The 13,708-nt window shown below is 38.2% G+C and overlaps 1 protein-coding gene across 2 annotated transcripts; it reads left to right on the forward strand.

Annotated features, from left to right (window-relative positions):
- The first annotated feature begins 3,995 nt into the window (after positions 1 to 3,995).
- On the forward strand, positions 3,996 to 11,966 carry ccdc177 (coiled-coil domain containing 177). 2 transcript variants are annotated; one of them, XR_008839203.1, is made up of 3 exons: positions 3,996 to 4,096; positions 5,506 to 8,681; positions 11,690 to 11,966. XR_008839203.1 is itself a non-coding variant. In XM_056476382.1 (3 exons), exons 2-3 carry the CDS (start codon positions 5,512 to 5,514, stop codon positions 11,742 to 11,744), a joined length of 2,553 nt encoding a protein of 850 aa, XP_056332357.1. In that variant the 5' UTR covers positions 3,996 to 4,096; positions 5,506 to 5,511; the 3' UTR covers positions 11,745 to 11,966. The 2 variants fall into 2 exon arrangements, 1 of the variants encoding a protein (XP_056332357.1); XM_056476382.1 differs by having other exon boundaries at positions 5,506 to 8,009.
- Positions 11,967 to 13,708: the final 1,742 nt, after the last annotated feature.

Consider the following 13,708-nt stretch of genomic DNA (forward strand, 5'->3'; position numbering starts at 1 on the left):
ACAGAGAGAGACCTCGGTTTAACGGCTCATCCGAAAGACAGCGCACACTGATGGTTTGATGTCCCCTTCACTTTTACTGGGGCATTAGGACTCACACAGACCGCAGGTTGAGCGCCCCCTGCTGGCCTCACTAACACCCCTTCCAACAGCAACCTAGTTTTCCCATGTGGTCTCCCATCCAGGTACTGACCAGGCTCAGCCCTGCTCAACTTCAGTGAGTAACCGGTTTTGGGCTGCAGGGTGATACGGCTGTGCCAATTAAACGCACACTGTTCCTACATTGGGTCAGAAGTTTAGTGGGTCATCACAGGCTCCCCCTCTGGTTATCTAATCCAAGTCTATAAAAAGTGTCTCTGGATGCCCCCCCAGAATCAAACCGCATCCTGAGTTTGTTTTTCAATTCCATTTAGCACGACTGATAATGCAATGATTTGTTATTGTTGGATTAAACTGATGACATTTAATCGCCCGTGAGATGTGAACTGGGTTTCATTCAATGTGACATTACGCTCTGGATAATTAAAGGGATAGTTCACCCAAAAGTGAAAGTTACTCACCTCCAAGCTGTTCCAAATCAGTATAACTTTATTATTTTTATTTTCCACATTAAAAATGGTTTTGAAAAGTGTATTGGCCAATACTTCTCTTTAATAAAAGAGAATCAGGACAAGGAACTTTATAAACAGTTTAATAATACATTTATATTATATTTACTTACATATATATTATATAAACTCACTGGCCACTTTGTTAGGTACACCTTGCAAGTATCAGGTAAGACTTTTTTTTTCTTCAGAAACACATTTGTTTGGGGGGTTCCTGGATTTTAGTTCTAACATCGGCATCAAAAAACACATAAAAATCCAATCTACATTCATTGTGAGGATACAAAATCCTGTGTAAATTTAGATCTTGGTAATGAAACTTTCTTTATAGCATAGTACTTTTTTTTGTGTCATTACTTTGGTGGTCAAAATGGCATCAAGGTTGGACGTCAAGGTTTTGACATTAAACCAATTTGCAATTTGACATGTTTTTTGATGCTTGATGTCAATTTGATGTTTCCATAAAATTCCATATACTGCCTTTACAACAAGTCTTAACTTAAGATATGATGCTTTTTATTAGGATTTTTTTGAAAACTCGTATTACAGAAGCAAATCTTTAATTGATTTTGGATCTTTATCCTATCTTTAAAAAACTGAGTCTAATCTAGTTAGTGAATATTAAATTGTATCAAGTTCAACAATCCATTCTCAAGTCTGTTACCAAGCAACAAACCCTGCTTGAGCTGCTAATGAGTTAAATAATCTGGATAAACAAAACTGGTAATGTTCTGTAGTAATGTTCTGAAATGCTTTGCTGTTCTCTGTATTGCTGGTTGCACGTTTTGTGCTATCTGTAATATAATGTTGCATGGCAGTCTGTAATTACTTATAAGGGTTTTGTTGTTGAAATGTAACATTTTCAGGGTCATCCAAAAGTCTTTCTAACATCAAACATGTTCACTTCTAACTTTCAATTATCATAGCCATTGTTTGACATCATACATACTGTATATGTTGAAAGCTATATATATATATATATATATATATATATATATACCAGTTTGAAAGCATAATCGGAGAGTCTAAAAACCTTTTTGTATGGGGAACTACTTTCGTCCGCCATTATTTCACATCTGCAGCTGACAGTCAGAACAGCAGAAACCATTGCTAATTCACAAACGTCACTTTAGACCTAGTATTTGAATGATTCTCTATGGTAATACCTAAAGTGATGACAAAACAGGTGATTTTGCTCACATTTTAAGATTATAAGGCTAAATGGCATTAAATGCCATCACTCTAGAGACATTTCCCAGTATTTCTCTGTTGCAATTAGGATATCACAATATTTAACCCTGAAAAGCCAAAGAAAAGCAAACACCAGACACACTACCAGAAACAATACCAGACTAAATACAGCACTACAACATACAAAAGAGAGAGAGATTGAAAATCTTAGAATTAGAAAGTAACTTACCAGTTTTATAATGATTTGATCAGCTGTAGTTTGAAATTACACAGTTTTTCATCTCTAAGGGTTTATTATGCGCACTCTGTCGCCATCTTGTGGCAGAACATCAAACGTCTTTGCTCTGCTCAGTATGACAGGCTAACTTATTCCGATACGCTATATCTTTTAAACTATGAATATTTAAATAGGCACTGTCCTATAAATAAACTGCATAGATGCAATCTAAACAATACATTGTTGCCTAAAAAAGCCTCAAAAGTACAATATGTTGTCCAACAGCTGCAATTGTTGTCAAACTGTAGTGAGTTTATTGATCCGCTGTCACTCTACGTGGGCGGAGTAATACAGAAGGGTGTGGAGGCTGTACGAGTTCTGATATTGCACGGCTATCAGCCAATAAGATTCGAGAGCCAGATAGAACTGTTGTATATTCATTCGTTCATTTTCTTTTCGGCTTAGTCCCTTTAATATTTTAATATTTCCCAAATTATGTTTAACAGAGCAAGGGAATTTTCACAGTATGTCTGATTATTTTTTTCAAAACCATTTTAAGGACAAAATCATTGGCCCCTCTAAGCTATTTTTTTTTCAATAGTCTACAGAACAAACCATCATTATACAATAACTTGCCTAATTACCTTAACCTGCCTAGTTAACCTAATTAACCTAGTTAAGCATTTAATGTCACTTTAAGCTGTATAGAAGTGTCTTGAAAAATATCTAGTCATATTATTTACTGTCATCATGGGAAAGATAAAATAATTCCGTTATTAGAAATGAGTTATTAAAACTATTATGATTAGAAATGTGTTGATATTCTTTCCATTAAACAGAAACTGGGGAAAAAAATAAACAGGGGGGACTAATAATTCTGACTTCAACTGTTCTGTGAACATTTCCTTGCTCTATTTTTGGGAAATATTTAAAAAAGAAAAAAGAAAAAAAATCAAAGGGGGGGGCTAATAATTCTGACGTCAACTGTATAAAACATTACACAATTTTGTATTTAAATCATAATTGGTTCAAATAATAATAATAGTAATAATAATAATAATAAGAAGAAGAAGAAGAAATGTTTTTCTTTTCCGTAGAAAAATGAATTAATCTGTTCATTCATTCATCAAAATGTATGTTTTGGACATTTTGCTTGGCAGTTGAGTGAATTGTTGCAGATTTTTGTTAAATTAATGACATTTTTTGTGATAGTTCTGAGTATAGTTTTTTATTGTGTGTATGGATGTATGTATGTGTGTGTGTAGTGTAAAGTTTATTTTATTAAGTGCCCAAATAGTTCAACCAAATGTGAAAATTCAGCCATTGTTTATTCACCTCTCACTTGTTCAAAGCCTATTTGCATTTCTTTCTTCTGTTTAACACAAAATAAGATACTTTTTAAAATGCTGGTAGCTGGCATCTTTTTACTTAGTATTTGTTTTCCTACTACGGAGGTTGATGGGTGCCAGCAACCAGTATTGTTCAATATCTTCTATTGTCAATAGAAAAAAATAAACTCAAAGGTTTAAAACTAACGATGGAGAGTAAACGATGAGGTAATTTTCTATCTCGGGTGAGCTGGCCCTTTAAGATCTATCATTGAGATTAGGCTGCACTGATTTTACCACAGACATATTATCATTGATTATAACGCCATCTAGTGTAAAGATGTGCTTATTACAATATTGGACAGAATGCCGCTGTCAGAATGTGTTTTTCTCAATCACCTGCTGTAACGTTTGGAAAAATAATCATATGAACGCAGTCTGATAATGTTACATACATAAATATACATATGAAATAACGCATTCTTGGCCATATGTATCACAACAGCATACGTTCACTCTCCGTTCATATGGACAAAGGGCTGAATATGGACGGTATTTTTAGAGCAGAGTCACACGGAGGCGGAGCGCGGATGCTTCACGGCCAAAGATGCGAGTGTCAAACAGCAGGTGGAGACTGACTGCTGAAGGAAAGAAACCAGACGAGAACCGACACATCCTATAAAAACCGATCTGATGGAGAAGAGAGGAAAATAACAGTGACTTGATGCGCTCTGAATGAGTGGGCCGGGATAGCGGTAAGGATCTTTTTTTTTAAGGTCGTGATATTTTGGCGATGTCGTGCGCTGTTTTGTGGGCAAGTGATTTCTAGCGCATTCGTGTAATCAGATATGATTGCGCTGGGTGTGAGGAGAACCGCATAGACTACTGTATGTGATATCAAAACATCTGCTCTGGAAAATCCTATGAGAAGTGAGAGGCTGTTTTGAGTAATTCTGTTTTAGATGACTCTTGCTTATGCAGCATGTCTGTTAAAACAGCGTTTGTTTACTGTACAAACAACATCTGCCTTTTTGGGGCCTGTAGACCTATTTTGATAATCAAAGCTTGCGATAGATGGGATTCGTATGCTAAATGTCACTAAAGTCATGGAAATATGTCATATTTTGACATTAAAATAACAAATATGTACATTCGATAGATAGATTGATAGATAGATAGATAGATAGATAGATAGATAGATAGATAGATAGATAGATAGATAGATAGATAGATAGATAGATAGATAGATAGATAGATAGATAGATAGATAGATAGATAGATACATACATACATACATACATACATACATACATAGATAGATACAGTAAATACATACATACTAACATAGATAGATAGATAGATAGATAGATAGATAGATAGATAGATAGATAGATAGATACATACATACATACATACATACATACATACATACATACATACATACATACATACATACATACATACATACATACATACATACATACATACATAGATAGATAGATAGATAGATAGATAGATACATAGATACATAGATACATACATACATACATACATACATACTTACATACATACATACTTAGATAGATAGATAGATAGATAGATAGATAGATAGATAGATAGATAGATAGATGGATTTCCTGTACAAACAACATGTATTTTTTGGGCCTATATAAAACTAAGTGGTTTTAAAGGCATCCAGTCTATTTCTTTCACATACCCAGCTGAATGTAAGTAACCAATAGGAAATGATAGTCAATCATTTTGACAATAAAATATGATATGTAAGTTTGACAATTGTGTTTGAGTAGATGGATAGATTGCATGACATATATTGAGGTTTTACATACATGCATGATTGCATCTGAATCACAAACTCTAAAAATAGTAACTCTATGAGTTCTTTTATATTGCCCAGCATGCATGTGTAACCTAATTACCCCGAAGCGGGAAGCGTCATCAAATGCAGAAGCAAAGCGTAAAAAATATGCATGCATGTGCAAGCTTTGTGGCATCACTCAACCTTAGATAGCACTCTTAAGCCTTGATCTCTACTCAGAACATAATAATCCCTGTGATTCCATGCTAGAAAATCTGCTTGTGGGTTATCCATTACCATCATTGAAACACTGCAGTATTCACTCTCTTTCTGTTTTATATTGTGCAGTGAACCATGGTGGACCCATTGGAACCCGACGACCAGAGTAAATTCAGGGGGGCCCAGTTTGAAAGCCCAGCTGCTGCCTCTGAAGCACCATGTCTACCTGAGCCAGGTGATGATAAAGAGATAGATGTTAGTGTGGATTCCAGCCCACAGACATCACCGGGTACTGAACCTGTACAAAGCTCTCAAGAACCATGCCAGCAGCAAAACAGTCAATCAGAAGAGGTAAAACTGCATCTGGACCTTTACAATTTTGATTCGCCAGTTGCAGAAGGTAGTCGGTATGTACTGACAAGCCCTCGCTCTCTTGAGGCATGTGCACGATGTGGAGTGAAACCTGTGGAACTTCTGCCACGTCCACTGTCTGATTTTGCACGTGAGGCACCTGGCCGCAGCATGCGTGTCGCAACAGGAATGTTTGAGATATATGAGCGGGATAGACATGCTAAACTCCGGCACTGTAGAGAAGAGAGAGAGCGGATTATCAGAGAGGAGAAAAGGCGATTTCTGCAAGCAGCTCTCAACAATAATAGTGATACACTGGCTTCAGAGAAGTCTGAGGAAACTGTAAATGCTGCATTGTCTCAACAAACCAATCATAGTTTAACAAATCCATCCTCTAAGATGGCTCCTCCTTGTAGCACCGCACCCAAAAAACAATCAACATCAACTGCTCCTAAAAGCATGATAGCAGGATCTGGACAGGTGACTTCAGTATCCACATCTAGTTCTCCTCCGGCCTCAAAATCAAGTCCAGTGAACTCTGCTGCTCCTCCCAAAGTAACCTCTGCAAAAAAATCCAAGTCACTTGAAGTAGAATCTGGGAGAAAACCAAGCAAACCAGTAATCCAACGATCAATTCAGTCAGTTCCTGGAGGTCAGGGTCTAAAAAAACCTTCCAGTGCTACGACAAAGGCTCCAAATACTTTCCCCAGATCAATACCAAAGCCTTCTTCTTTTCCAAGGACACCAACTTCACTTGCTCCAATAGTGTCGAAATCTGCTGTCCAAAGCCCTGCTAATGGCATCACGGGTGCATTTGGGCAGCATAATGGCCATATCATCTCCAAATCAAAGGTTAGGTGCAGAAGCCATTCTCTGGAGTCTTTGCAAAGAAGGCGTGACACATTTAGTTCTTCTACTGCTTCAACAACAAATACAACAATTACTACGTGTACCTCCTCTGAGTCTGCTTCTTCATCCTATAGCTGGGATGGGGCAAGAGATCACTGGGCTAAAACATCAAGCCCTCGTGCCCGCACTTTAGCGACATTTAACTCTCTGATGGGTCGCAGTTTAAGCTTGGGAGACCTTAGCCATTCTCCACAGACTACGCAAAAAGTGGAGCGCATCGTGAAGGAGGTGAAACGCAGAGGACTTAAAGCTGTTCCTGAACGTGACCGAAAGATTGCTGCATTAATGCTAGCTAGGTACCAAGAGGAGGATATAATGAGCCAGACACGCTATGTAGCACACCTGCAATGGGATAGTGAGCGGCGAGTAGAGGAGCTGAGAAGGGAACGTGAAGAGCGTGAGAAACAGAGGGCCGTGCAGCAGTGCCAACGTGCATGGCAATCACAAGTTTCTACCAGACAGCGTTGGCTTAATCAGCAGGAGCGTGAAGCTGCTAAAGCAAAACTTCGCCAAGCAGTGGAAAATGAGGAGCGTTGGAAGGAGTTGGCTGAGCAACAAGAACGCAGTCGCTTGCAGAAACTGCAACAGGCTGCTCGCGAGGAGAAACACAAGAAGTCATTACAAGAACAGAACCTCAAAGCTTTGGAAGAGGAGCGAGCTGCCATTCTTGAGCAAGAGAAACTGCTCCTCAAGGAGAAGCTGACAATTGCTGAGCTGAAGCGTCAGGAGCGAGAGCACCAGAATCAGGAAGAGCGTCGTGGACTCAACCGTGCTGAGAAGAGACGGCATGCAGCTCTTATCCAAGAAATTGCACGCCGTGAAACGGACGATCGAGAAGAAGCACGGAGAACTGCGGATGAGAAGCTAAGCAGGTCTTTGGAGAACTATGAGCAGATACAAGAAAAACGAGCACAAGAGTTGAAGGAGAAAGCTAAACGAGAAGGAAAGCTGATCCAGAAAGCGAGACGCAGTGCTGAAATACGTGAGCAACAGCAGAAGGAACAGATGGAGGCAAAAGCTAAGGAAGCTGAAAGACGAGCACAACAAGCCGCTCAAGTAGCTGAAGAACGGGCTCGGGAGAAGGCCCAACGTGCGGTGCAAAGCAGGCAGGAAAAAGAACGACTTCAAAGACTTAATCGTCAACGGGTGGAAGAGGAAGAGAAAGTGCGCCGCTTGGAATTGTTGCAGTCCATCGAGCGGAAACTGGAAAAAAGTGAACAAATTTTCAGAGAAAAGCGTGCAGTGTTGGAAAGTGCCCGATCTGTGGCACGTGCATCTTTTCATGTGCGGGATCGTGTTCGCGAAGAGACGAACATGCGTACCTTTGACAAGATGGCCCTGGAGGCTCAGCTACAAGCAAATTTAGTTGAAAAGTGAGCATTTCAACTGTGAAGGTTATTTGCTTTTTCCATGCACCTCTGCGTAGAAATAAGCTGTGCTTGAGCCTACATGCTAGCCACACCACCAAATTACAGCAACTCTTTTGATGGTCATGCCATCTAAAGATTCATTAACTCCTGATGCTGGATCATTTTCATCATGCCACCTGAAGAAATATTTTTCTGTACTTATATGTTTTAAATGTTAATCTAAGAACTGTGTGCTTATGTGTGGATGATCATATTGATGTCTGGGCATGATTGATTTTTGAAAACTGGCAGCCATGTTGCTTTGAGAACCGTATATAAAGAGTTCATTGTTTACAAGGAAGTTTGGCACTAGTGCAACAGTGATGACTTCTTTCTAAGGGTGGCTTTATTTCTCAGAACAAGAAAAAGAAAAAAGGATGGGAAGCCTTTCCCAGAGTAAATCTTTTAAGGGAGAGTCTTGTTTTTGGAATCTAGGCCACAGGAGTTTGAGCCATGACTTGACTGTGTGTAAACCAAACTCTAACGAAATGCTGACCCAGCATTACATCGTAGAGTCAGGACATGACAAAGAATGATCTCAGCACAGTGTAAGCGCTGATGAAGCACAAGAGTCGTTGGTCAGCAACAGACCCAGCAGGGCTCAAATCCATACTGACATCCCCTGCATTCCTCCAGGTGTGTTAATTTCCCTTTTTCCCTATTCTTTTTGTTTTCGCCTCATGAGCTTTATTTATGGTATTTTACTTCTTAACTGCGTATGGCATGTTCAGAATGGAATACCAGCTTGCTATTTGCTTTGCAGTATACTGCCAGTGTTTTAAAATGAAACAGTAGGCATTATGAACAGGATACTGCACAATCATCTTGACATTATAAAATACAAAACCCATGTGGTCATTATACAGAAATAATTGACCACAGAACTCTTAGACATGTATTATGCTTCTGGCAGACATGGTAAATCTTGCAAAAACATGATTAACACTATTAACACTCTTAAAGATCTGCATTTAAAGTTTTATCTGTTAATATATATATATATATATATATATATATATATATATATATATATATATATATATATATATATATATATATATATATATATATATATATATATATATATATATATATTAGTTGTCTTTATATTCTACTTTTTCAAATCTAAAGTTTGCATAGTCAAACTTTGGAATATGACATAAGTAATGACATTTATAACAATAATATCTTGCTAAAAATGCCATGTCATTCCACTTCATACCTAGAGGACAGAAGTGGATAAGAGCTTGATATCTAGGAGAAAAAGAACTGCAGTAGGGCATTTTTGGACACACCTCCCAGTCAATTCCTATGAGAGCTTAACCCAGAGTGATGATTGTCACGCCAGCCATCTGTCACAGGATTTTTTGTACTGTGCAGCAGTCAACAACCTGGACAAAAACTGTAGTTTATGCACAGCAAGTTTGTCAGTGCTTCTGCATAGACTTCATGCATATATTCATACACTGTACAAATGATGTCAACTTAGTGAATCAACTTTTATATATATATATATATATATATATATATATATATATATATATATATATATATATATATATATATATATATATATATATATATATATATAGTTGAAGTCAGAATTATTAGCCAGAAATTATTAGATTTCTGTTTAACGGAGAGAATATTTTTTCAACACATTTCTAAACATAATAACTGAATTATTTTATCTTTTCCATGATGACAGTAAATAATATTTTACTAGATATTTTTCAAGACTCTTGTATACAGATTAAAGTGACATTTAAAGGCTTAACTAGGTTAATTTGGTTAACTAGGCAGGTTAGGGTAATTAGGCAAGTTATTGTATAATGATGGTTTATTCTGTAGACGATCGAAAAAAAAATAGCTTAAAGGGGCTAATAATTTTGACCATAAAATTTTTCATCTGTAGGTTATGTAACCTAGCCTTTCTTTTATTCATTCATTCATTCATTTTCTTTTCGGCTTAGTCCCTTTATTAATCCAGGGTCGCCACAGCGGAATGAACCGCCAACTTATCCAGCACATGCAGCGGATGCAACCCTTCTCTGGGAAACATCCATACACACTCATACACTACGGACAATTTAGCCTACCTAATCACCTGTACCACATGCCATTGGGGGAAACCGGAGCACCCGGAGGAAACTCACGCGAACGCAGGGAGAACATGCAAACTCCACACAGAAATGCCCACCGACCCAGCCGAGGCTCAAACCAGCGGCCTTCTTGCTGTGAGGCGACAGCCCTACCTACTGCGCAACTGCATCACCTATATTATTAATTCATTCATTTTCTTTTCGGCTCAGTCCCTTAATTAATCCGGGGTCGCCACAGCGGAATGAACTGCCAACTTATCCAGCATATGTTTTACGCAGCGGATGCCCTTCCAGCCACAACCCATCTCTGGGAAACCCATACACACTCATTTGCACACGTCCATACACTAAGGACAATTTAGCCTACCCAATTCACCTGTACCACATGTCTTTGGACTGTGGGGGGAAACCGGAGCACCCGGAGGAAACCCACGCAAATGCAGGGAGAACATGCAAACTCCACTCAGAAACGCCAACTAACCCAGCCGAGGCTCAAACCAGCGACCTTCTTGCTGTGAGGCGACAGCACTACCTACTGTGCCAGTGCGTCACCTATATTATATTATATTATATTATATTATATTATATTATATTATATTAAATTATATTATATTATATTATATTAGTATATATTATATTATATTATATTATATTATAATAGTAGCCTTCTGTCTAACAAACAAAAATGTGTTATGGCATGGCAGTCAATATAAATAATAGCCACTGCCCTACCTTATGCAGCAAAATCCTCCTTTTAGACCTGGCATTATAAGCATTGATGTTGTCTTTGTTGTTTAGTCCTGTGGTTATGTCACTTTCGATATGCAGCCAGGGGCGAGGCCAGAAATGTAAAAATTAGAGGACCTAAGTAGGGTGGACCTCAGTGCCTACTCTTAAACTGAGGTATGTTAGCAAGTTTCTTATATTTATTATCTTTGATAATATAGTAATTTATTTAACAAGTGACATTTTTGAGTATCCAACCCTTTTGCAACAATAAATAAATAACTAACAATTTAATTTAACTCTGAAAACAAGTTAAACCAGAATAATATATTATACCTCTCTCGTGATACTCATTTGTCACGTTATTACTTATGTCCTTGACTAGCAAATCAGAATAGTTCGCTGGCCAGTACTTTTGGTTTCGTTTTAGAGCTGCAGCGAACTCCAGTAATAAACAGCGCTCATCAGTGCAAAGTGCGGAGTTGGACAGTTCCATTTTTGTGCGGAGGGAGACTTTAAATTTGTCTGACAAACTTATAATAACTAAAGTGTTTTGTTAATCATCAAAATTTAATTACATTCAAATAACGCCTTACACCTGTTACATGTTTCCCATGCAGTTTTTTTCTTTGCTGCTATCTCAGTGGTCTCTGGCCAGGGGGAGGCTAAGCCTTCCCCAGCCTTATACACTATCTGTCAAAATCTGTTATGCAGTCAAACTAATACTGTAGCTTAATTATGAGTGATTTGATATAACAGAGTGAAAAGCTTCTATGCCGTAATTGACTGTTGTCTGGTTTGTCTCCTTTGACGCAGGTTCGGGAGTGGAGAAGATGATGTTGACATCTGCGGTCTGATTCAGTTAAAATAACCCTCAAGAGACTGCAAAAGTCTTTCACTTTGATCATGGATCCTCATTCTCTCTCTCTCTGGCAGTGACTCAGCAAGGCATGATGTAATTGGGAGGTTTAATAAAGCCTGCAGCCATTTTAATTCCAGCACATCCAGATGGCACCACATTCGTGACTCTGGACCACAAAACCAGTCTGTATGAAATCTAAATTTGCAATAATTATGTTGCTAGCACACATTGTTATTCTTTTAGTGAACAATTAACCCATGCAAGCTATTCCACTGGAAAAAAAAGTTTGTTTTGGTAATCTTTAATCAAAGTCTGACCTCTAATGATGACAGTGTGATGGCCTTATCCACAACATTTACACTGCACTTTTCGCCCTATAGACTTACATTCATACGCACACGAACAGTTCAAGCTTGGTGAACTCTGACCGGCGAAATCGCATCAGGTGACTGCGTGAGACCAATTGAAGATCAAAACATGACCTCTCTGGACAGAAATGTAAAATATCAACCAATCGCTCACTTTTTTAAAAGTCTTATCATCTAGTTTAATCCCGCCCTTTTTCGCAGCGTCATACGACATAATTATGCATGCTCAAACTCTAGTGTGACCGCGGCATTAGTTTGCAATGGGGGAATGGTGCACACAAAGGGCGCAAAGTCTAAAGCACATGGCGCAAAAGCATTAAGGGCGTTTCCGAATCCACTTTTGCTATTTTAAAGATGGAAAAATACACTCTGCGCCGCAGCGCATGGTCTAACAGGGTTGAGCTTATTCTCTTAATGAGTTATGGGTGTGTTTTAAGAATAAACCAATCAGAGACTTATCTCCCATTCCCTTTAAGAGTCAGTTGCGTCACGCATGGCGCATTTGCTATTTACATTGCGGACTTTGTAAGTGGAAAAACTGAACGCTTCACTAGCAAGACAACAGTTTAACAGACCAGCCATTTGGCCTTTACTTTCACTTTCACTTTCTTTCGTGGATAAGGAAACGTGTTGGACGCATTCACTGAAAACATGCATAAGCCTACATCCTTAACTTTGTTTGTTAAGCGTAAAGATTTGTTTCAAAATTATTTCTAAATTCAGTTCGAATTTCCAGCAAACGAATACATGAACAATAATAACTAGTATTAAGGAGTTATATCCAAACACACATCCTATGCCCCATATGGTCCAAAACCTGACAGGTGGACCAATCTAAGCTTGTTTTTAATAAAACAAATATAAATATGCATATAATAAATAATACTACTACTAATAATAATAATAACATTATACAAAAGCAAGTTGTCGTGAATAAACTGAAAAAAAGACCTCTAAGATGAAGGCATGGAGGCAGTGGTTTTTATATTTATGTAGAAAATAACCATTTTTGTAATATTTTATTCCTTTATTATTTTTCATTTCTAAAGATATTTGTGTATTGCGATACATCCTGCGTGTTTTAAGCAATGTGTAAGCAAGGCGCAGAACTTACACGCTCTGCTCTTTCAGCTGGTCTATTGAACAGTCTATTTTAGTTCCTCAAAATAGCAACGTGCCAACAATGCGCCTTAACACACCTCTTTTCTAGACCAGAACACCCATGAGTCCACAAAGTGGGGCAAATGGATTTGCTATTTAAACAACGTGGCGGAAAACAGGTCAGTTAATGTTGCGGTGCTCTGAAAATAGCAACACATCGTGGAAATTATTACTGCGCCAGGTGTATGATAGGGCCCAAAGACAGTCCCACCTCCGACTCAATATTCAGAATCAGTTAAGCCCTGCTCACATTGTGAGATTTCAGCCAGGATTTTGTCATCTGACACAAATTTGGGAAATCCTAAATTTCTGAAATCCTTGGCTTGGTGATCTTTGATTGTTGGTTTGACATGTTCACTGACAGCCGCTTAGGGCCTGTTGCGATCAGATTTTCCCTCCCATGACGTTCTGGCAGTGTCAAAATTTCAGACACTTTCCTGCAGT

The sequence above is a fragment of the Danio aesculapii genome, chromosome 17, assembly GCF_903798145.1.
Source record: "Danio aesculapii chromosome 17, fDanAes4.1, whole genome shotgun sequence".
NCBI classification, from domain to species: domain Eukaryota; kingdom Metazoa; phylum Chordata; class Actinopteri; order Cypriniformes; family Danionidae; genus Danio; species Danio aesculapii.